General features: G+C 39.1%; 1 protein-coding gene across 1 annotated transcript in view; it reads left to right on the top strand.

Annotated features, from left to right (window-relative positions):
- RYR3 (ryanodine receptor 3) overlaps positions 1-24,101 on the top strand; it is a 334,068-nt gene that overhangs the window by 248,725 nt on the left and 61,242 nt on the right. Inside the window, exons 70-73 of the mRNA XM_081937281.1 lie at positions 8,817-8,831; positions 20,465-20,635; positions 21,408-21,467; positions 22,411-22,542. Of these exons, the coding sequence (XP_081793407.1) occupies positions 8,817-8,831; positions 20,465-20,635; positions 21,408-21,467; positions 22,411-22,542 (378 nt within the window). The remainder of the gene's footprint in view (positions 1-8,816; positions 8,832-20,464; positions 20,636-21,407; positions 21,468-22,410; positions 22,543-24,101) is intronic.

Below are 24,101 nucleotides of genomic sequence, written 5' to 3' on the forward strand. Positions count from 1 at the left end.
CCAGCTGCTGCCATCCCTGATTGTCTCAACTCAGCAGGACCGTGGCTTTCCTAGTGTACTTGGGCTTCAACCTTTCCAGTAACCTCTACTGGATTCAATCAACATTTTATACAGCCAAGAGAAGCTTTACTTTTCATTTTTTTTCTCCTGAGTCTTCCATTTTTTAGTTTAGTTTTCCATTTCCCCCCGAGTTCTGTTGTTAGTCCATTTGTCTGTCCATCTACCTTTAATCGACTCATCTGTGGTTATATATCAAAATGCTCATTCTGTCTTCTCCCCTACCTCATCAGTGATTGAATAGGCAACTGTGCTGTCCCACCACTGGGGGAAGAGCTCAAGGGCGAAGAAAAGGAACAAGAATAGGTGCTCATCTATCCATTAAACAGCTCCACTTTCCACACCAGGAGAAAGGGAATGAAATTATGAACTGAGTAAAAAGAGATTGCTATTGGAGGGGTGGATGCATGGAGATGAAATGAAGTGGAGAAGCTGTAATCAGCCATCCTGCAGGCTGGACACCTCAAAAGAGTCAGGCAAAAAGGAAAAGAAGAAGATCGGAGCAGAGGAGCAGTCTGGTTTTCCTCAATTCTGTTTTATGCTAAATCAGTTATGCAAAATGACAGCTGCTGTAGCCAGGGAAAGGAGGAGTGGAAAGCAGCCCCTTGAAATCCATGAGGGACTGCAACACAAAGAAGAAAATGGCAAAAAGATCCTGCATTTATCTAAAGGGGAATTCCCACAGAGGGCAGAAAGACAAGAATGGTTGTTGCAGCAGGTAATTGTATGAGTAACCAACCTGGTTGGGTTGACTCTACAGATTTAGAAAATGAAGAACCCAAACAGGTTCACTGAACCACAAGAATTAGCATCAAGGGGAAAGATACTTGGAAAATCACAAATTCAAGATAGCTCAGTTGACTCACAGTCTATGCAAGTTCTCCAGCCCTAAAATATATCATAAATTACAAATAAAACGGAACCTGTCTACTTGAACAAATAAACAAGACTCAGCAGTGTAATCAAGCTGGCAATCAGGTCTATAAAAAGGGTACCTCTGTCCAACAAGCATTGTTTAGCAAGTAACATGTGTAATTTTAATGTTTTGATATTTTATGACTTGTAAGCTGCCCAGAGTCACCTTATAAGAAGATGGGTGGCATACAAATGTAATAAACATTCCACCCTCCTTCCTGAAATTCTCTGTTCTCTTTGCAATTGCCAGACTGAATTATTAACTGGACATTAAATATTTGTGGATCCTTCCTGATCCTGTGATTTATCTCTGGATTTTTTTGGGAAAGTAAACTCTTGCGGCTGTATTCTTTCTGTGTACTTAAAGCAGAAGATTAATCTACAATATGCATTTGTGTGTTTTTCCTTGAAGATGTATGTGTCAGGGTTCCAAGTAATAAATCCATTGCAAGCAAGACTCTGAGGCACTCGAGCTCCTCAAAGATTACTTTTATTGGAAATATGATAATGCCACATATCTGGTGAAAACCAACTCTGAAACTCCCACGCTTTTCACCTCATTAAAACTTTTTTCTACTTTTTCATAACAATCAGTCACATGGTTACTTTTAATCACCTTAAGCCTAAAGGACTGCTTAAATAATCCTTTATTTGCTATTTCATATTTTGATTTGTTTGGTTTTCTTTGTGTTTTTAGAGCTGGTCCTTGATAAAGTAATAAAGTACTACACTTTGTATAACAAACTTTAGATCCTTTATCCACCTACAATATATTACAAAGTGCTTTGCAATGGCTAGAAATGACCACAAATAATTATTGAACTATCCCCAGATGAAATGTATACTTCCACATATGAGAGACATATTGAAATATACTGGATGATCACAAATATATAAATTTAAAACATATGATGGAACTGACAAGTAAATTAGGCTTCAGACCATAAAATATTAACTCACTGAAAATTATTATTCACAGCTTTTAAAGCAACTACAGAACTATAAAACATGTTAAAGATAATTATATGCATCTTTAAATGCTTGTGAATTAATATTTTAAAATACTTCTTTTTAAAATCCTCTTTTCAGTTTCCTATTGTTATAGTTTTCATGATTTGACACTGGGTGAGCTTAATTCAATCCTTAGTGAAAGAAGTTTTAAATACAAGTTTAAGAACTTAAAAAATCTTTTGGAATAAATAAATAAAAAACAGTGTGCCCAGACCTAGGCTCTATTTCCTGGCAGTATTAGCATTGATAGTAACAATTTTACTTGGTACTATATACATTCATTTTGTAATGTCTTAATTGTTCTAAATTGTTTTTATATTATATTATGATGCATGCTGTCCAGAGACAATTGTTAAAATGGGTGGCTGTAGAAATCAAATAAATAAAGAGCAAAAAACCAAAAGAGCAATAGAGCTTTGATTTTAGAAAGTTACAAAATAACAGTTCAAATGTATTTGAAATAAGATTTTGGAGTTAATTATAAGAATCTTTCCTGCGAGGAAGTGCTTTTGCTTTGAATTTTGTTTAAAAAATGATAGGATAAAACTAATAAAGGAAAATATTTATAGTTCAAGTTGAAATGAGGGGTTCTTGGTGCTCTCTGAGATTGGTTGTTTTCTTGCAGACATTTCATTAGCCAAGCTAAGTAACATCATCAGTGCTAGACAGGATGAGTAGGATGAAACTTTCAAGGTTTGGACACTAGAAGCAACCAGAAGGAACTGAAGATTATAATTAAAAGGTAGAATATTTAAATTTTACAAATACATAACAAAACAAAATATTATGATATTGGACATATTGAAAGGTATTTTTTTTTGAAAAATGGACTTAAGAGTGCTTGATTCTGTAGATACACTAAATTTCAAGGATGTGGAAGAGGAATAGACAAAACTGAGATTCATCTGAAAATGTATTTAAAAATGACAGGTTACAAGAATGATAAGGGGAAAAGATGCTACATTGGACATACAAAATAACCTGGCTGATGTCTTAATACTTAAAGGAGTATACAAATCACAAACCAAAAGAGTGACCTGGATAACTTTCCTATATTGGATTTGTTTAAAAAAAGACTTATTAAAGATAGAAGAGAATATTTGTAGTTCAGGGTTGAACTGTGGGGTCCTTGGGGCTCTCTGGGTCTGGTGGTTTTCTTGCAGACATTTCCTGAACTAGGTAACATCATTGTGACTTGTTAAAGCTTTGAAAAATTCTATGGGAAGGAACAAAGATAAAATGAAGAGAAATCAAGTGCTGTGACATTATTTGAAAGGACTAAAGATCAAGATTTAAAAAGGAAAAATATAAAGTTGGTTTATTTGATCAAGTCTAAAATAAATATATTGTAAAAATAGCCTTCAAGGTATAATTGCCTTTGGGACCAGAATTTTAGTCATAACTTAGGACAGTCGCGTCGAAGCACCAATGTGACTGAACTCAATTCTACAACTGTTGTTACAGTGGTCATTAAGCAAATTAAAATGTTGTGAGTCTGAATCACATGGTTGGTAAGCAAATCATATGGTTGTAGATCTGAATCTATTCCCATGAATGATCATTTTTTTGTTGGAAATGGGCAAAAGAGATTGCAAATTGTAGTCAGCGATCACAGGACATTGCAACAAGTTGTAAATGTGAGCCAGTTGCAAGCGTCCAAAATGAAGTCATGTAACTGCAGGAGTGGGGGAGGGAAGGTGGATATAATATTTGATCATGGCCAGAAGTACTTTATGGGCCATAAAGCACTCTTTTTGAGACCATTATAACTCCAAATAGTCATTAAATGTCTGGTTACAGAGTGAAAATGATACCTCAGATAGCAGACACTAGATAAAATCCATACATTCTAAATTGAAGGCAACAATTTTAGAATCCAGTTTGATCTACTAGCCTGTTCAGTTTCGGTTCAACGGCTGAAGAAAAACAAACTGTGGTTACAATTCATAATCTTTCCAGCCTTAATTGACTAGAATCCAAGATATTAGAATCTTTCCCCTTTCACTTCCTCTTTAAGAATTCTACTTCCCTTTAGAAGTTAAGTGCATGGTGGCACAAAAGAAGAGATTTGTCAGTGGTGACACCAGGGCTATAGTATTCACTGTGGAGCACATTTTAATGTATACCCTTATTTAATAGTCTTTTATTCAGAAATATTTTTAAATAATTTAGCTATGTGAGAAATGTTAAGAGTATTATTATTTTTGTACACTAAAATTATTTAAAATAAGTATTTCACTGATAGAACATCTGGAAGAATCAGATCGTATATGGTCCTTTCTGTTTAGGCCAGTTCTGAGAATTTAGGTTTCCTTAAAAAGAGATAGGATGTAGGCTTTATTTTTAACTTATTATTCTGGAATGATCCTTTAACTTGAATAAGAGAAGAGGAATAATATAATCCTTGATCAACCATAAAACTAAACACCAGATTAATCTTTAATATTTTCTGACACAAAAAAGGCACCCAAAATATTTCCCGTGTCACCAAAATTACCCATTATTTACAAGCTAAGGAGGACAAGTATGCAAAGCATTTGAAAAAGCAGCTTCCTAAAGTTTGTTAACCTGAGCAAGGCATCACATTTCAAAGCATCCAAGCTGTCATGATTTCTGCAAAACTGCAGCAACTGCTTGGAAAACAGACCCTGAGTGTCTGCATGTGTGAGAAACGAACATCTGCTTTACTCTGTTGGCAGTCCCAGTAAGAAGTATTGCTTACTTGCACATCCAGACTATCAGGGGCTTTGAAGCAGCTTTGTTGAGTTTTCTGAAAAACCCTGCTGCTTTAATGTTCCAAGCAGATGTGCTTTGCTTAAGGTTCACATACTTTGTAAAGCATGGTGGGGAAACCCTAGTTGTTTATTCATTAGGCAAATAAAAATACTATATATATATTGTTTTCGTAGATTTTAACGGGTGTAGGTATGCTGGTTTTGTTGTATTCGGGTCTTTTCCCATGTAGGATTGGGTATTGTTGTATTAGGTCTTGTTGTATTCGGGCCTTTTCCCGTGTAAGATTGAGATTGTCTTGGCAACGTTTCAGCGAGGTCTCACTCGCCATCTTCAGGCTGGCGTTTTCGGCTTAAAGAGTGGTCGGAGCTGCCTTCTTTCTATAAATCTTGGTGGGGGGGGTGGAGTCCTGGCGTTGTTTTAGTAAGTGGATTGATTGGTTATGTGGTTGTATCATGATTGGTAGATTGGTGCTGATTGGTGCTGGCTGTGTGTCTGTTGTTGTTTTGTGTTGTAACGGCCTGAGTGGTGGGTGGGGCTAGTTTGTTGACTAGGCCTGGTTTCCAAATGTGTGGTAGGCAGGAAGTATCGTCACGTTTATTCATGTTGTGGGGGTGTTTCTCTATTTTGATAGCTTCCATAATTATTATCTTGTTGAAGTGTTCAGTTTTGGAGATTAATTTGGTTCCTTCAAAATTAATTTCATGTCCTGTAGCTTTAAGGTGCTGGAAAAGGGAAGAAGTTTCTTCTTTTTTTCTTACTGTGTTCTTATGTTCTGCGATGCGTGCATTTATTCTCCTGTTTGTTTGTCCTATGTATGTTGCAGGGCAGATTTTGCATGGTATTTCATAGACTCCTTGGTTTTCTAGCTGGATTTTGTCTTTGGGGTTTCTTAATATGTTGGCTATTTTTTGTTGAAGGCTGTCTTGATATTGTGTTTGTGGAGAATTTTGCTGATTTTATCTGTGGTGCCTTTGATGTAAGGGAGAAGGGCGATGCCGTTGTCCTGTTCTGTGTCTCGGTTCTTGTGGGGCGTCTCTTTTTGGATTAGGTTGGTAATTGTTTTTCTTTGGAATCCGTTGAAGATTAATATCTTTGGAATCCGTTGTGAGAGTATATAATTCAGTTTTCAGGTGGTCTTTGTCAGCTAGGCGTTTGGTTCTGGAGATGAGGGTCTTGGCTATATATATGCGATGCGTGCATTTGTTTATTCACTAGGCAAATTAGGCAAATAAAAATACTATATAGATTAGTTGGCTGTTTCGTAACATCCTTTGTGGCTGAGGTACGATGTTACGAAACAGCCGACTAAGCTGCATACATCAACTCCATCAACCCCCACCAATATTTATAGAAAGACGGCAACTCCAATCACGCTTTGCTCGCACAAGCACGAAGCCGAAGGCACCAGCCTGAAGATGGCGAGTGAGACCTTGTCGAAACGTCGCCAAGATACTCTCAATCTTACATGGGAAAAAACCCAAATATGCCAATGTACCCGTGAAAATCTACAAACACACACACACACACACACACACACACACACATATTAGATGTTTTTTCAAGGCACTTGGTATGCCCAAATATGGGGGAGAGCACACTGCTTCTCTTTGATCGTCAGCTCCACCCTAGGAGTCTTCCTGACCAAAACCATTTTGTATTGAATTTTAATTATTCCTAATTTTTAATAATTTCTAATTATTCCCCTGGCTCAGCTAATAAGGGTATGGCTAGCTGATGAGAGTTAAATAGCTCCAAATAGATCTATACTAGTCTCCCTTCATTTATTTATCAGCAAAAAAATAGATAGATGATGATGATAGATAGATAGATGATAGATAGATAGATAGATAGATAGATAGATAGATAGATGATAGATAGAGCCTTTGTGTGTGTGTGTGTGTGTGTGTACGCATGCCTGTGTGTGTGTGCGCGCGCGCATCCTTATGTTTGTGTGTGTGTATAATAAATGCAGCATGTGGCATGGTATAATATACCTTATTACTATACACAAAAGGTAAGTCTAGTAACTGTTGTCACTTGTTATATTAGAATCCATACTGATAGATCAGAATGCTTTTAAAAAACATAACAATGTAGTTTATTGATCTTTGTTACTTTGTTACTAAATTTACTTACAACTGAGCAAGATTTTTTAACTTTTCTTTTCTGATAATATGGCAGCAGATTGCTCCGAGGGGAATGGTAAGTTAGAGAACATTTAGTTTGACAAAGACAGTTACTTTAGTACTAAAATAACTGAATTTTTGTTGTTGTTAAATTGATTAATGAAACACAACATTCCTCTTTTAATCTGCTATTTTTTTTTAACTTTGTGTGGGTGTTTTCATAAAGGACACATGCAGCTATTTTTAAAATTATAGTTTATGTCGCATCCCTTTCTAAACATAATGCAGCATCTGTTTATAAATGTATTACATTCAGGTCAGATTTTTAAAATTAAAATAGTATTTGCCTTATAGGTATTTAAAATGATTCATATGCTTCTGACTTAATCAAAGGAACTCAGGGTGAAATCTTGCACTGAAAGAAGAAAGTAGAAATGTTCAGAATCAAGTCTTATTTATATGGAAATGACTGACACAGAACATTGCATTAATGCTCGCGTGCAAAATCAGAGTGAATGTACATCACATTTGAATCATCATGCAGAAAAGATCAAACTTTGGGGTTTTTTTTCTTCACATAATTTAGTTTGTCAGGTTTTTATTTTTAAAAGCCCAAGATCCCTCTCTAGAAACTAGCTATATCTAAACATTGAGGGCTTAAAACTAGCTTTTTCTTGAAACGACAAAACTTGCCAATGCTTCAGATGCTTGTGTAAACAGTACATATGGAAGACTGCAATGGCACACAATTGAATAGCTGTTTTGTCTGTGAAAATATTTTCTTGGCAATGCTGGGTGAAATCTGACACAAATGGTAGCTGGGGAGAAAATCACTCTTAAGGAAAATGTGTCATTGAACTTGGCTTCTCTGCTAACAGAAACAAGGAAATCTGGGGGGGGGCAGGGAGGCCAGATAGCACACACAATTTCATGATCAAAGCCCCTTCGTATTTGCCTAGATGTGGTACAAGGAGGCAGGGCTTCAATTGCAAGATCTATTCACCCTCAAGCAGGCATCCCTGAACAAAAGCAAAATTATATACAGACAGTGTTTTCTTTTTTCACTTATAGAATTGATAATGGGTGGGAAGTTGGGATTAAATTATGAAACAGGCACTTTCAGCTATTCTTGTCACAGAATTTTGGTTTAATTCAGTCCCTGACATTGCTGCCTAGATTTCATGGATGATGGCTTGGTTCAATGAAAACATTGTTCCTTCAGCAATGAAGTCTAAATATAAAGTGATTGCCTGTTAAAATACTTATGAAATACTTATTGTAGATGAGATTATTTCTCTTTTGCTCTTTAAAGATATGGGTTCACTCTTTAAACCTAGATTTGTATACCGTCTTTCCTCCAGGAACATAAGGCGGGGTTATTCCTTCCAATTTTCCCCACAACAGTCCTGTGAGATAGATTGGACTGAGAAAGAGTCATTGGCCCAAAGTATGCTAATGAACTTCCATGATTATGGGTAGCACAATAAAGATATTGATGGTTGGAAGGATCAATAATCTCCAATATATTCTTTATTATGAGAATTACCCTTTAGTAAGCTCAACAGAAGTACATTTATTTATTTGAATACTTTCTTATAACATTGTTTAAGAGAATGTGTAACTGTGTTTTGGTTTCATGAATGAATTATTCTTTATTTATTTACTTATTATTTTTTATAATTATACCTGATTATGATCCCATAGGATACTTGGGGGTTTATATGTGTGCCATATTTTACAGTGCATATATATGACAGCATTTGGGTATAGGCTCCATGAATTATATTTATTTTTAAACTGGCTTTACTCTCAAACAAAACCATTAATTTTTCTGGGCTTATTTCTAAGATGTTGACTGAACTGTTAGTTGCTTTGCTCTCATATAAAATCTTCTTTCCAAGTAAATGGCAAAATGTCCACGTTTTCATCATCCTTATTTACTTTCTTTATTGTTTTCTTTCTTCCATACAGGCCATGCAAGTAAAGGTACAGGTCTAAGTGTATATAATATGTGTATATGTTTTAGTTTTAGATATGACCAAGGTCTCAACATTCTTTCCATTGATCATACAGTGGCGTCACAAAGGGAAGATGCTTGTCCTGCCTAATATAAACCCTATTGGAAACTTGGCCAGATTTTATATTTTTATTCTCTGGTATAAAAGCCAGGTACTGACTTCGCAAGTAGGAAAATAGTCCAATAATATATCTCTTCTGCCTCTGTCACCTTTTTCATGTTATGGAATTGATTTTACTTAAGTATCTTAATTCCTCAACAGAACAATGGATGAACAGGAAATTTTACTACGGAAAACAAAATAATGCTAAAGTATCCTGGTGGTCACTAAAGCTACTACCTATTATTATAATTAGAGGGTTTTTTTAAAAAAAATGTGACCTTCATATCGACCTTAGCTTTTCTTACTCGAGACTTACTGAAATATAACTTTTTGGGGTATATTAAACCATTTGTATAGCTATGTACCAAGGCTATTTAAAACCCCTTTCTTGAAATATAGGTTCAACAGACAGCATCATGCAAAAATATGGTTGTAAGACAATTATGAGATGATTCAATTGGGATAATAATAGAGTTAAAGAATTAGAAGGTAATCTTTAATACGATTGCTTGCTTTATAATCCAGTGTCTCTATGGCTACAAAAGTGCAGGATTTTTAAAAAAATGTAAATTCATTTAAATACACATGAAGAAACAGCATCTGTGCAGAAATAGACATTTGTTTTTTAAAAAAAAAAATCCCTATTTCATTATCTGCATAGTTTCAAGAGCAATGTTAATGCTAGAGGCTGCATTTAATTGTCTAGCCCCGTGATGGCAAACCTATGACACCTGTTCCCAAAGTGGCACGTGAAGCGATGTCACCCGGCATGTGCGGTCTTGCCTGTTTGTCTTCCAGATTTCTGGCACACATGCGTGCATGCTGTTCTTCACATACGTGGCAGTGCTGAAAACCGGTGTGCACATGTGCATTCGCCAGCTGATTGTCCGGTGCCCATGCGCATAAAAACCCGGAGGTTTGGCTTTTCTGGAGTGCTATCCCTTCGCGTGTGCCGCAGTACTGAAAACTGGTGTGGACATGCGCACCAGTCAGTTGATTGTCGGTTGTGCATCCACAGTAAAACCCAGAGGTTCGGCTTTTCTGGAGCGCTATCCCTTCGCGTGTGCCGCAGTACTGAAAACTGGTGTGGACATGCGCACCAGTCAGTTGATTGTCGGTTGTGCATCCACAGTAAAACCCAGTGGTTCGGCTTTTCCGGAGCGTGACCCTGATGAACATGTGTGTGCAATGTTTCCATGCAACCTTTTCAGCACTCGGTGTCGAAAAAGTTCGCCATCACTGGTCTCGCCACTAGTAGAGTGGATATCAGTGCCACAAAAGAATCTCCCTCCTCCATTCAGTTCAGATCTCCTCCAGAGAACTGAGAAACCATTGTAGCAGATTTGGGAACAAGGAAATATGGATGAGGTAGCGGCAAAGATAAATGTGTTTTTTGCCATAGAAGCAAACTCTAGTTATACCATAGTGGAAAGTCATCAATTTTTGACCCCCAGAAGAGAATTAATTATGTGATAATGACATAAAAATTAATTTGACTAGAGCCTAACCTATGACTTCCATGCACACAAGAAATTACTAGGCTTCCACAAATTCACTGAAGTTCAATATTTTTTGAAATTTAGCAATCTTCAGGACGGGAAGAAAAAATATTGATGAATCACGTTCTGTGCTTTTAGCTGACAGAAGTACATGTATTTCTTTTGTTATACCCATGTTATACCTATCAGTATTTATCTGTTTCTTCTAATATTTGCAAAGCTATTGCAGAAGACTTAATATTTTAACAATATATAACTGCATGAATTATATGCATGCATAAATTACATGTCTGAAGCATATAACTGAAAACTTCCTTTGAAATACTGATTTTTGTGGGAATAAACGTATTAGCAGGTAATTGCCAATAGGAGCACATAAGAACCACCAATATTTGGGTATTGGTAGCATATTTGTAATTCTGACATTGTATAAAGTTGCTCTTATAAAATAGGAAACCAAAAGACAAATGGCTTCAGTTATTCCTCAACCACTAACCCCGATTTCCTTTTTCTGAGTAAGTAAAAAGTCTTCCAAACAAATAGATGAGATAGAACCATATACATTATAGGATCTAGAAATGCCCTTGAGTTTTTTCTGGCTGTACAAGGTCCAGGTGAGCATATTTCTCACTAAAACAAACATGGAGCTTTCTCTGCTCCTCACGTTCAACCTCCAACTTCAAGATTGTCTCAATATAGTTATTCACCCAGATGAGGAGTTCACCTAAGGAGAAGTTATGCCCTCCCAACCAAATATTAAATTGGGTAATGGACCTCCTACCAGAAATTCTGGGTAGGGCTAAATAGAAAATTCCCCTTTTCCAAAACTTAATTTTTAAGTACTGTATTTTTCAGAATATAAGACGCACCTTTTTTCCTCAAAAAAGAGGCTGAAAATCTGGGTGCGTCTTATACACCGAATATAGCATATTTTGCCTCATAAAGTCCTGCCCCTTCACCAAAATGGCTGTGCATAGCCTTATGGAGGCTTTCAGAGAGCTCCTGGGGGCTGGGGAGGGTAGAAATGAGCAAAAAACAGGCTTTTTTTGCCCCCCCAGCAGCACTCTATAAGCGTCCATAAGGCTATGCATGCAATTTCTTTGACAAAAAATGGGCCCCTTTTTGCAAAAAACGGATCATTTTTTGCTCGTTTTTGGCCCTCCCAACATGTTTTTGTGAAAAACAGGCCATTTTGGGGAGGTTTGCAGAGTGCAAAAACTTTTTTTTCCTTTTGGAAAGCTCTTTAACTGATTGATGAGAATTACATTGATCAAATGCTGTGCCATCAGACACACCTACCTATGTACTGTATTTCTCTCTTTCTATTTCTCTCTCTCTATCCCTCTACTTACCTACCTACTTACACACACTCTCTCCCTACCTACCTACTGTATTTCTCTTTCTCTCTATCCCTCTACCTACCTACCTACTTACACACACACTCTCTCTCCCCTTACCTACCTACTGTATTTCTATTTCTGTCTCTCTCTATGTACCAGTGGTGGGTTTCAAAATTTTTTAGAACCTCTTCTGTTGGTGTGACCTGCTGTTTTCTCTCTCTATCCCTCTGCCTACCAACCTACCTACTCTCTCTTTCTCTCTCCCTACCTATCTACTGTCTTTCTCTCTCTCTCTCTTTCTATTTCTCTCTCTCTCTATCCCTCTACCTACCTACTTACCTACCTACCCCCTATTTCTCTCTCTCTCTCTCTCTCCCTTTATCTACCTACCTACCTACTTACTCTCTCTTTTCCCTACCTACCTACTGTATTTCTCTCTCTTTCTCTCCCTGTCTATCCCTCTATCTACCTACCTACTTTTTTAAAAAAAAATGCCTCTTCAAAACCTTGGTGCGTCTTATACTCCGGTGCGTCTTATACTCCGAAAATACGGTAAGTGTCTCCACTTTTTTTTAACCAGAATTACTAGGCCAAATTGATTTTAGAGCACGTGGTGTTATTTCAAAACCCAACATTAGAGTTGCAAAGATTAAAGGATTTTTAATTCAATAAAAGGAACAAAGTAAGGACCTGAGGAAATGAGTTAGCTGCATTAATTTCCATGAGGCTGACATTTTATGCTAAATATATTAGTCATTAATTTGTAAACATACTGAGAAAACAAAGAGAAAGAAGGTCATTGAATGGGAGCAAAAATAAAGGTACTGAAAACGAATAAAAGATCCTTGATGTATCTTCATATACTTTCCCTAAAAACTTTACTGTTTCCATTTCCTAAAAGTTTTCAGGAGACAGAGGACATGAGTTCAAGCCCAATTAGATAAATGTTGTCCTTGCTCTTAGGAGGATCTCCTGCCAATGCATGTCTGGGCACAGAAACTTCCAATTCGCTCACTTGTGGAGTAGGTAATAGTCTTAATCTTTGTGTAGAGTTGCCAGTTAGCCTGCTGAGCAATACACCTTCTGTAATGGACCTATCAGCCTTGTGAAAATATAGATCGTACATAGGAGTGTTGCTTTGTATCATGTTATATTCCTATCTTCAAAAAGAAAGACACACAGTAAAATAAATTAGGTGGGCCAGGAAGTCTGATAGGCATCAAAGAAGGTGCAGGTGAGCACATTGGTATCCATGAGTTGAACCAGGTTTAATGAAGTAAACCAAATCAATGTCTATAAACTTATTTGTGACTTAAGGCCTTTTGCATATGCCACAAAGAACTAATAACCAAGAGACATCCCCAGCAACAATAGCAACCCATTTGAGAAATCTTCACCTAGTCTGGGGGAAAAAAAAACCTGACTGCTTCAGCAGTCATTTCCAAGTTGGTGTTTATTATTTCAAAATCTGTTGCTGAGTTGGAGGAAAGAGATAGTATTTGAATTTTAAAAAAATGTCTTCCCAGTATTCTTTATGTATTTTAGAGTACTTTTCATATAATATCACATGCCTTCATAAGTGGATGAGTAGGAGTAGATAGATTCAGTATATCTTCACCCACACCCACATGTATCTCATCTCAATATTTCTATTTATGGTAAGCAACATTATAGAAAGTGCAAGAACCTCCCCCCACCCCCCGAAATTGTAAGAAAAAGAAATCAAAGGCAAGACATGAAAGAAAACAAAATGTACCTATATCCAGTTAGATTAGCCCCATTCGCTAGATTTTTTTTAAAAAAAAGTTATCTTCCAACTTTACAAGCTATTTTTAAATTTCTCACCTTTCTCAGGAATTTAATTAGTTCCATCTATGGTTTTCTTGGTCATATCACCACAATTCCCTGGTCACTCTTGTATTTCATCTACATTAATTGCATAACCATTTGTTCTTTTCCTTTTCTGTTTTTGTTTTAACACACACAAACAACGTGCAGGCACACACACACACACACACACACACACACACACACACATACACACAGAGTCCCACTACATTCAACTTATTTTTATGTTTCTCCTGATACATTCAGCTCTTCCTTTCATCTAACAAATTTTGCAAAACACAGCCATTTTCTCATACTGTGTGTTGATATTTTTTCATTCCTTGCAACAGAACCCCCATTTTCTTTCAATAATGTATACATATTTATAAACTCATCTTTAATTAATATTCTACCAATTTCTTTTATTTGATCTAGGTCTCTGCTATTTGTGTAATTCTTCACACCATTTTTCCAGACATATCTACTTTGGTTTACAATCTAGTTAATGCTTGATGAAAACCATTCAGGTTCTTGGTGAACAGCATGGCATCATCTGCTTATAGGACACACACACACACATTCCTTGCCAATAAACTTCTAATATCACTACAAATCTATCAATAATACCTAACATAAACTAAAAGGACATCACCTGTCTTATTTACTCTCAAATACTGAACCATTTGTAGAATCAGACTGGTGTTGTGAGTCCAGCTTTGCAGAAAGCAATGAGCTATGGCATAGGATACAGTGACATCTAATATGTCTGATATTTGACTTACTAATACTCTCTCCCCCGAAAATCAGATTCAGGATCAGGAATGAAAGGAAGAAATTCACTTTTATTTTAAGAACCAATTATTCTTCATACTCTTCTCAAAACCTGAAGGCAATAATCATTTCAAGTGAACAGAGTCCCACCTCAGTGTTGGATGGGAAGATGTGGGATGTAGAAGATTTGGTTTTCCATTCCCATTTTTTTCTCCTGCATTTATAAAAAGCAAAGTACATGTTAGATCGGGTAATGAAAGGCACAAAAGGCTAGCGATAACAACAGCTCTGTATTGGCATATGTGCAGGCATCCACTGAATGCATGGTCAGACAGCTCCCTTTTTAAAGGGGAGCTGTCCAGCGCTCCAGCCAATCAGGGCCTCTCTGTTCCTGCCAGAAAAGAGAGGACCTGAGTGGAAACTACTATTGTCTTGCAGCAACACCGGGGGGGAGTATCTAACACCCCTCCCCTCTAGGATGGAACATTCTAACGGGTGACGTAGTCACGCAGGTAGGTGGGTCTTTGTGTCATCCTTCTGGACCTGCGCAGTTCAGTTGGTTGGTTTCCCTCGCGCAGGTCAGTCGGACCTGCTGCCTCTCCGAACCTGTCCGATGGAACCCTCTGGAAACTTTCGGAGGCCTCAGCTGGAACTTCCGGAGGTGGATATTCCTGGGCCCCATCGGAATCAGATAAGTCCCCCAATATTCCCAGATCGGTCTGGGGTGGTGTGGCTCAGCTTGCGGTGGTGTCGTTGGCGTTTGCCGGAGTGGGGAGTTTGACACTCATCCCCAGAGTTGGTCGATGTGCCTCCTCCAATGTCGTCCATCCTCAAGCTGGACAAAGTAGGACCGCGGGCCTGAAACCCCAACGATGGTTGCGGGTATCCACAGGGTCCCCCCTGTGTAATTGTGGACGTAGCCTGGGTCGCCTATGTTAAAAGTCCGAATTTTGCTTGTGGAATCAGGGGGTGTTTCTGATGAGTAGTTGGGATGTAGCCGATCTAGGTGAGACCTGAGCCAGTGACCCATGAGGAGTTTGGCCGGGCTTCTGCCAGTGGTGGCACTGGGTGTGATGTGCTGTATAAGCAGGTAGTAGTCTATTCGCATTTGCCAGTCGCCCAGGCCCTTTCTGTTTAGGGCTTCCTTGGTAGACCTTACCATCCGTTCTGCCTGGCCATTTGACGCTGGGTGGAACGGGGCGACTAGGGCATGTCAGATTTCCTGTGCTGCTAAGAATTCTTCAAATGATTTTGCCGTGAATTGTCAGCCATTATCTGATACTAGCACACAGGAAATCCGTGGATCACGAATAGCCTGCGTAGCGTCTTGATAACTGCGTCCGTGGTGGTGGATGTCATCAGGACTACCTCCAGCCACTTTGAGAAAGCATCCATGATTATGAAGAATGTCTGACCGTGAACTGGTCCAGCGAAATCTATGTGGACCCTGGACCATGGTGCTTGGGGTCGCTCCCATTCTTTTGCGGGCACCTCTGGGGGAGCCGGCCTGGACTCTTGGCAGGGGATGCATGTGGCTACCCACTCCTGTATGTCACTGTCTAAATTGGGCCACAACACATAACTCCTTGCCAATGCTTTCATCCTCACTATTCCCGGGTGACCCATGTGCAGAGCCTCTAACATGGCTACTCGTAGTTGCTTGGAAATGACTACTCGGTCCCCCCACAGTAGACAACCTCTGATGGCTGACAGTTCGTCCCGCTTTGCAAAGTACGGTTTGAATTCAGCTCCAACCGGCCTCTTGGGATACCCCCTCCACACCCAGTTCAAAGTTTGTTTGATGATGGGGTCCTTTGAGGAGTGGTGTGCGACATCGCTGGAGGAGATGGGGCCCGAGTCTAGGCAGTCGAGCAGGAGTACCACAGCTTCAGGGGTGGGCTCGGCAAGCAGATCTGGTAGGGGGCATCGGCTTAGCATGTTGGCGTGTCCCAGTGTAGTGCCTGGATGGTGGATGAGCCGGTAGGAATAGCCGCCAGGAAGATAGTCCATCGGGTCATGCGGGGGGAAAGTGATACTGGTGTGGGGCGGTCCCCAGCCAATAATCCCAACAGGGGCTTGTGGTCAGTCACCAATTCGAAATCCCTGCCACACAAGTACTCGTGGAAACGCTTGACTCCCACCACTGCAGCCAGGGCTTCATGGTCCAGCTGGCTGTAGTTTCGTTCGGCAGCAGACAACGTCCTCGAGTAAAACGCGATGGGGGCTTCTGTGCCATTCGGTATCCAGTGGCTCAGGACCGCAGGTCAGCACCAGGGGCAGGGTCTGGCTTTATTGCACCAGGGAGTCCACCGATAACAGTCCCTTCACAGCGGCGAATGCCTTGGCCTCAGTTCTCCCCCATGTCCACTCCGCGTTCTTTGCTAGCAGGTGGTGGAGTGGTTCAGCAACTGTCGTTTTCTGCTTGAGGAACATGCTATAAAAGTTAAGGAGCCCTAGGAAGGCCTGGAGTTCAGTCTGATTCCTCGGAGTGAGGGCTTCCCTAATAGCTCTGATTTTCTGGTTAGTCGGGTGGATCCCGGAGCCATCGATCATGTAGCCTAGAAATTCTACCCTGGGTACGTTTATTCTGCACTTTTCCTTTTTTAGGGGGAGGCCCTTGTTCCTGATTCTGTCTAGTACAGCGCAAATTTGTTTTAAAAGTTGTGCTTCATTTGTGGCGGATACCAATATGTCGTCGAAATAGGGGACGACTCCTGGTATCCCCTGCAAAAGTCGCTCCATAATACTTTGGAATAGCCCAGGGGCGATACTAACGCCAAATTGTAGGCGATTACATTTGAATGCCCCCCTGTGCGTCATGATGGTTTGGGCCTCTGCAGTGGCGCCATCTACTGGCAGCTGCTGGTACGCCTGCGCCAAGTCCAGTTTTGCGAATATTTTTCCCGGGCCGAGGGAATGCAACTGGACTAAGGCTACGGGGTACGCACTTTGTTGTAACCCTTTGTTGATTGTGCATTTGTAGTCAGCGCACAATCTGATAGACCCGTCGGGCTTTACTGGGTTCACGATCGGCGTTTCGCAGCGGCCGTGATCGACTGGTTCGAGGATCCCCTGGCTCACCAGTTTGTCAATTTCTTTGTCGATTTTTGGTCGGGGGGCAAAAGACACTCTCCTGGGCTCGGTCCCTCCTTTGCTCTTTCAGGGCGACCGGTGGTTGCAGGGAACTCGCTGCGGCACACCCTGGCGATGTGTCCCTTCTGCTTGCACCGCCGGCACATCGTGTCTTGGAAATGGCAGGTTGCTCTAGCGTGATCGCCTCTGCAGCTGGCACAGGGCAGGCCGGGCGACTTGAATTTTCGCACCGGGTTTCATGGCTACTGCACATGTGATGACTGATTTCCTTGTTGCTCTTGGAGCTCTCAGATTCTATGGCCTCGTGGTGGATGTGGGCGCTCTTGGGTGCCTCCGTGGGTGCATGGAGGCATTGGAGGGTCTCCACGGACTTGTTCACTGACTCGGCTGCCCTTGCCTCGTTGAGAGCGATCTGGAGAGAGAGGTTGGATCTCGCCAGCAGCCTCACCTGTAGAGCCCGGTTTCAGACTCCCATTATTATTTGGTCTAAGAGAACATCGTCCAGCTCAAGGAATTCACAATGGGCTGTGGCTTTCCGGAGTGCTGCTATGTACTCATTTATTGACTCACCTTCCATCTGGTTCCGCATGTTGAAATGGTATTGCTGAACGTACTTGGATGGCTTTGGGGCGTAGTGGGTCTTCAATGTTTGTTGCAACGCAGACAAGGAGATGGCGTGCAGTGGCATCGGTTCGGAGAGGTTCTTGGCGGTCTCCAAAACTTTGGGGCTGCAGTAACCCAGGAACAGGTTCTTTTTCCGGGCCTCCGGGACGCTGCAGAGATTGTTCACCTCCAGGAAGACCTCGAAACATAATAGATACGCGTCTCAATCGTCCGTGGCTGGGTTGAACAGAGGTGGTTGGGCGTAGGTAGCCATCCTGATTCTCTCTGGGTTTGTAATGGCCTTGCTGATTGCCTTTCCTCCTCTCCTGGTGGAATGCTGCCATGTGACCCAACTCTTTTGTCAGTGAAGCTTCGCTCTTTGTCCGCCTAATTGCCTTCCAATCCCACCTTCATCGCCAGTGTTAGATAGGGTAATGAAATCCACAAAAGGCTAGCGAAAACAACAGCTCTTTATTGGCATATGTGCAGGCATCCACTGAATGCCTGGTCGGACAGCTCCCTTTTTAAAGGGGAGCTGTCCAGCACTCCAGCCAATCAGGGGCCTTTCTGTTCCCGCCGAAAAAGAGAGGACCTGAGTGGAAACTACTATTGTCTTGCAGCAACACCGGGGTGGGGGAGTATCTAACAGTACATACATGCTTAATTCATCTATGGAACAATGAATAGAAGAAAGTTAAGAACTAAGCTCATTGATAGCTGTCAATCAGCATGTAACAAAAATGAATCAATATTATTAAAAAAGCTTTCATTATTCGTAATGGATGTTTTAATAATTGTCAGTAAAGTTTCCTTTTAGAAAAACTGGAACTTGGTGGCAGAGACAGAATGGATAGATAGATACAGGGAGAAATGTATGGTCACACAAACTGAAAAGATTACTTGATTGGGGGGGGAGGGGAAAGTTTTGTCAGATATTCTCCTGCCTAAGAGAATAGTGACGCCATTGAGTCCTGTGATAAACTGTGACATTTGTTTGTCTGCTATGAAAGTCAAGTAGCAATTAATGTCATTAAATCCACTGCTACTATAAAAAAACTTTTTGAAGGCATTCTACAAACAAAGCTTTGAGGCAAAGTGTTGCAATTATGTGTCCTTGGGGAAAGCATAATATTTTGGTTTTCACTGAATACCAAAAATATGGCTAGATGTTTGGATATATTCTATTAAAAGGAGAGCATAACAACAATTTATAAAATATGTGACTGCTCTGAGAATTATTTTCTGTTTTAATAGAAGTTATTAATACATTTTATTTTATAAGTGTAGAGTAGAATGTAAGGCCCAGAGCCTTCAAATCTCCTTTGCAGAAGGAGAAGATTCCAGAAGTTGTGAATGCCCCAACACTGGAATCTTTAAGAAGACATTGGATAGCCATTTGTTTGAAACAGTATCGGGTTTCCTGCCTAGGCAGGGGGTTGGACTAGAAGACCTCCAAGGTCCCTTCCAACTCTGCTATTGTATTGTAAGACATGATGAATTAATAGAAAAGAGTTGCTAATTGTGGTAGATTCATTATGTGAGCCCAGTGTTGAATTCATGCATGTGGCTCAATTCTCATCAGGGTCATTATTCGTCTTTTTTATTTCATGGGATTCAAAAAAGATAACAGTTTTAACTGTTTAATCTTACTCTGTCCCTAGAATCATTTCGGTAGTGATAAACTATAATGCTGTTGCCCAGAGCTTTGATTTACTGCCTTAGTTTAAAAAGTTTTTTTCACAGTGAAATTGTACATTGTGTGCATCATGAACAGGTTAAATGTAATGCTAATGTGCAGCCTATTTGATATCTTTTCCATAGGCTTATTCTCTGTATACTTCAGGTGATTACAGCTGCTGTCAATGTAGCAAGATAATTTGACAATGACTCTATAGCAAAATAGTTTTCTAGTGCGCTTGCTTACAGTTGTCCAGTTTTGTGGAATTCACACTTTATATTTCTTACATGTTGTACAGGCAAATATCTCAACCACTGAAATCCTCAGAATTATAAATGACATCACACTTTATCCATTTCAAATGTTGTTTGTATGTGTGTGTGTTTTATCACCATATACGTACTGAAAAATTACAGAGGTATATTTATTTCCTTGAAAATTGCAAAGATATTTGAATTCTTGAAAATTACAATTTCTACAGTATTTTTCTTATAAAATGCCACTAAAATCATGCAATTTCATGATAGTCCTTTGGTTCACTTTGGTTTTACCATTCAAACCAGTAAATGTTCAAATGCTTTCAGGTTTAATATGAATATCTAAATTTAATTGCATAATTAGGAACGGTAATTATTTTAGTATGAAAGAATTAACGGTGCTTTGTATTCTACATGTCTCCTTTTTGTAGTCTGGAGGTCATGATCAAGAACGAAAAAAAGCAAAACATAGAGGGGATTTATATTCAATACAGACTTCTCTGATTGTAGCTGCACTTAAAAAAATGCTCCCCATTGGGCTGAACATGTGTACCCCTGGAGATCAAGAGCTGATTTCTCTTGCTAAGTCCAGGTACAGCTGTGTAAGTCAATATTTTACTCTTACTGATTGAAATCTGAAAGGTTTCAAATAAAGACATGCAGTATTTGAATCTGAAGTGGACAAAGGTAATTCAGGTCTGATGTTGATACACTCAGTGTGCTTATTGACAGCTCTTTAAAGGCACCACGATTTTTCCAGCTCAGGCAAATACTTGTTTCAGTTCAGGTGTTGCAAACTCCATAATAATTCCTTAACACTTAAAACTTGAACTTGAACTTGAACTCAAGAAAAGCTCCTCCAAAGATACTCATGATGGGTTTGAACCATTTTTGCAGCTTTCAGATATGAGTACCATACACCTCTAGAAAGATACAAAGCATGGAAATGAGCAAACAAGTAAATTTAAGAAAGGCTTATTAGAGGGAGGGTGGGAGGAAGGGTTTGATTTGGTGCCAACATTCAAAATCTGAGACATATTTATCTCTATCATCTATCTCTATCTAATTATCAATATCATCTTTTCTCCTTATGATATAAGAAGTATCCTTCTAATTCAGATACTCAGATGATCTCACAAATATTTTTGAAACATTTCAAAACCTAGCAAGTACACTGAATATTTGTGTATTATTGGACTTTAAACTACACAAGGACACATAGCTACAGGAGACTCCTTACTACAAAACTTTGCTCTTTTTATTTTTATTTTATATAGAGTATGCAGCCATATCCCAATAGGTTGTATTCTGTCTTATTATTGGTCAAAATATATGTAAGAGGACCCAGATCAATGTGCCTTTATTTATCCGCAGAAAGACACTGAAGAAGAAGTTAAAGAACATTTACGCAATAACTTGCATTTGCAGGAAAAGGTAATATTCAAAATGGCAAAAAAACCTGTTAAATATATTTCTGAGGTCAAAAAGCATGTTAATATATTTCATCATTTAATAGAGTAATTCTATAGCTAAGTTATATTTATTAGGAAGAAATAATATGAATGAGCAACATGTAGATTTCCAGATGTTGAGGTTCAACTTTTACCAGCTGTGGCAGTCATGCCAGAGAATGAATATGGCATGTATAGATACAAAACGTGCAGCAAGCTAAAGAGTTTACTGGAAGTTTACTGAGACAAAATAGTGTGGCCATAAATTATACCAATATAGTATCCCCAACATGCTGATCACAAATTTCCCTAATTTTCCACTGGCAGGCAACGTCAACGTTGGAGTCACAGACAGGATAAATGTGGCACAGAAAAGGAATATATTTATACTATAGCCTAATTTCCTCCAAAATTTGCTAATGGTGTAACAACAGGTTTTATACTAGCACAAAAAAAATTCTTTCTTTTGTTTTTACTACAAGGGGAACAACTAGGAACAAGCTTGTACATATGGTGAGAACATTTCTCCCTAGTACCATAGATGGGAAGAGACCTTTAATCAGAGTCTCATTGGACCAATGTAGGCAGTGCCCAGGGAAAAAAATTTAGTCAGTTAGTTATATTTGTTTATATTTTGTGTTTCCACATCTCCCATCTCTCTCAAGGAGGGACTGGAGATTATCTGGAAACAGTCTACAAAATAATACAATTGTATACTCATAGCACAACAGAGCTCTGCGGTGTCTTCCTGCCTTTGATTTTCTAATATATCACATATTTCTTCTTCCAAGAATTAAGCATATAGCTTTTCCCTTGCTTCAGGTACAGTGGTGTAAAAAATGGCAATCAAATTTATTTAAATAAGTGTCCTATATATTTTAATATTAAGTATGCCTAAGAGTGGATCAAATTTTTTTGATATATAGTCAGATGATCCTGCTGTGAAATGGCAGCTGAATCTCTACAAAGATGTCTTGAAAACTGATGAACCTGCTGATCCTGAGAAAACTATTGCACGTGTGCAAAGGATCTCAGCAGCTGTCTATCATCTGGAACAGGTAAAAAAATATTACTTTATGTTTAAAAGATATGGGCTGAAGATCCTGGTTAAATAGAGTAAATAGGAACTCTACAAACTGATCTTTTTTATTAAATTTTTTTATTAGTTTATAATATGGCATACAAAGAGAATACAAAAGTAAATAGTAGGGAAGTTAGGGGAGGGAAAAGGAAAGTGGAGAGTGGGGGAAAGCAAGGAGAAAAAAGAAAAAAAAGACATTGACTTCCGACTCCTTTGGTGCAGTAAAATAAAGCGTTAACATCTAACCTCGTCTTGATCTTGAACAATGAATATAACTGGAATGGGGCTGGGTCGGGCTGACCTGAGCATTTTATATAAGGGAAATTCTGTAGCCCTTAGGGATCTTTCTGGAGGATTAAGTAGAATGCAGTGGTGGGTTTCAAATTTTTTTAGAATCTCTTCTGTAGGTGTGGCCTGCTTTGTGGGAGTGGCTTGCCAGCCATGTGACCAGATTGGGGGGTGGCTTGGCAGTCATGTGACTGGGTGGGCGTGGCCAACTTGTAAAATGTGATGAAACTCAGTTAACAACGTTCTTGCTTAGCAACCAAAATGTTGGCTCAGAAACTCTGGCATTTGAAGCACGCAAGTCTTAAAGCTGTCAAGTTACAAGACCCTTGCACCTCTAACCCTTTAGGGGGGAAAAAACCCCAGGGATGTTCAAACTTGACAGCTTTAAGACTTGTGGACTTCAACTCCCAGAATTCCTCCTCCAGTCTTGTTGGCTCAGGAACTCTGGCATTGAAATGTGCAAGTCTTTTTTTAAAAATATATATATTTTTATTATTTTTACATTTAAAACAATGCAATGCTGCGGAGTCGAAGTGATCGTATATTCACATTATGTACAGCTAGTTTCAACCATTAACAGTTAATCTACTTAATACATTGTCTGTGTCACTACATTAAAAAGTTTGCTAGATATGAACTGACTGAACTGACACTAAAGAGTTAAACTGAGAAAGAGTTATTGTGCAGGTCATAAGTTCTTATCTGACATTGATGTATTTGCGCATGTCTTCACACATTCCAGAGAGAGAGAAAGAGAGCTACTGTTGAACTTTTGTCCTGCTGCCAGTAAAAGCTGGCAGACGGAACCTTTTTTATCAAAATGTAACAATTAGTTAGTTTTGTTTTATTTCCTTTTATTATTTTTCTATTAAAGTTTGTTTATTAATTAGAATATGCTTCCCAAGACTTTTATTCTTTTACTTCACATCTTAATGCATATGCTGTTGGAATCAGCCGCGATCCTAGACCTCACTTTCTTCAGGGTGAAATTTTCCCCTGACAGTCTGTCCTTCTGTTTGATCACAATATATACATTTGTTCCAGTCTTGTCATCTTAACTTATACCAATCATAAAATCTATTCCATACCTCAAAATATTCTTATTCCCCTTTATTTTTAAGTTCCAAAGTGAGCCTATCTGCTTCTGCACAGGCCAACACTTTTCTGATTATATCTAACTCTGATGGTGTATTTTCTTTTTTCCAATGCTGTGCATAGGTTATGCGCGCTGCAGTTAGTATATGTATG

Source organism: Natrix helvetica, assembly GCF_964273705.1.
Source record: "Natrix helvetica genome assembly, chromosome: 1".
NCBI lineage: Eukaryota > Metazoa > Chordata > Lepidosauria > Squamata > Natricidae > Natrix > Natrix helvetica.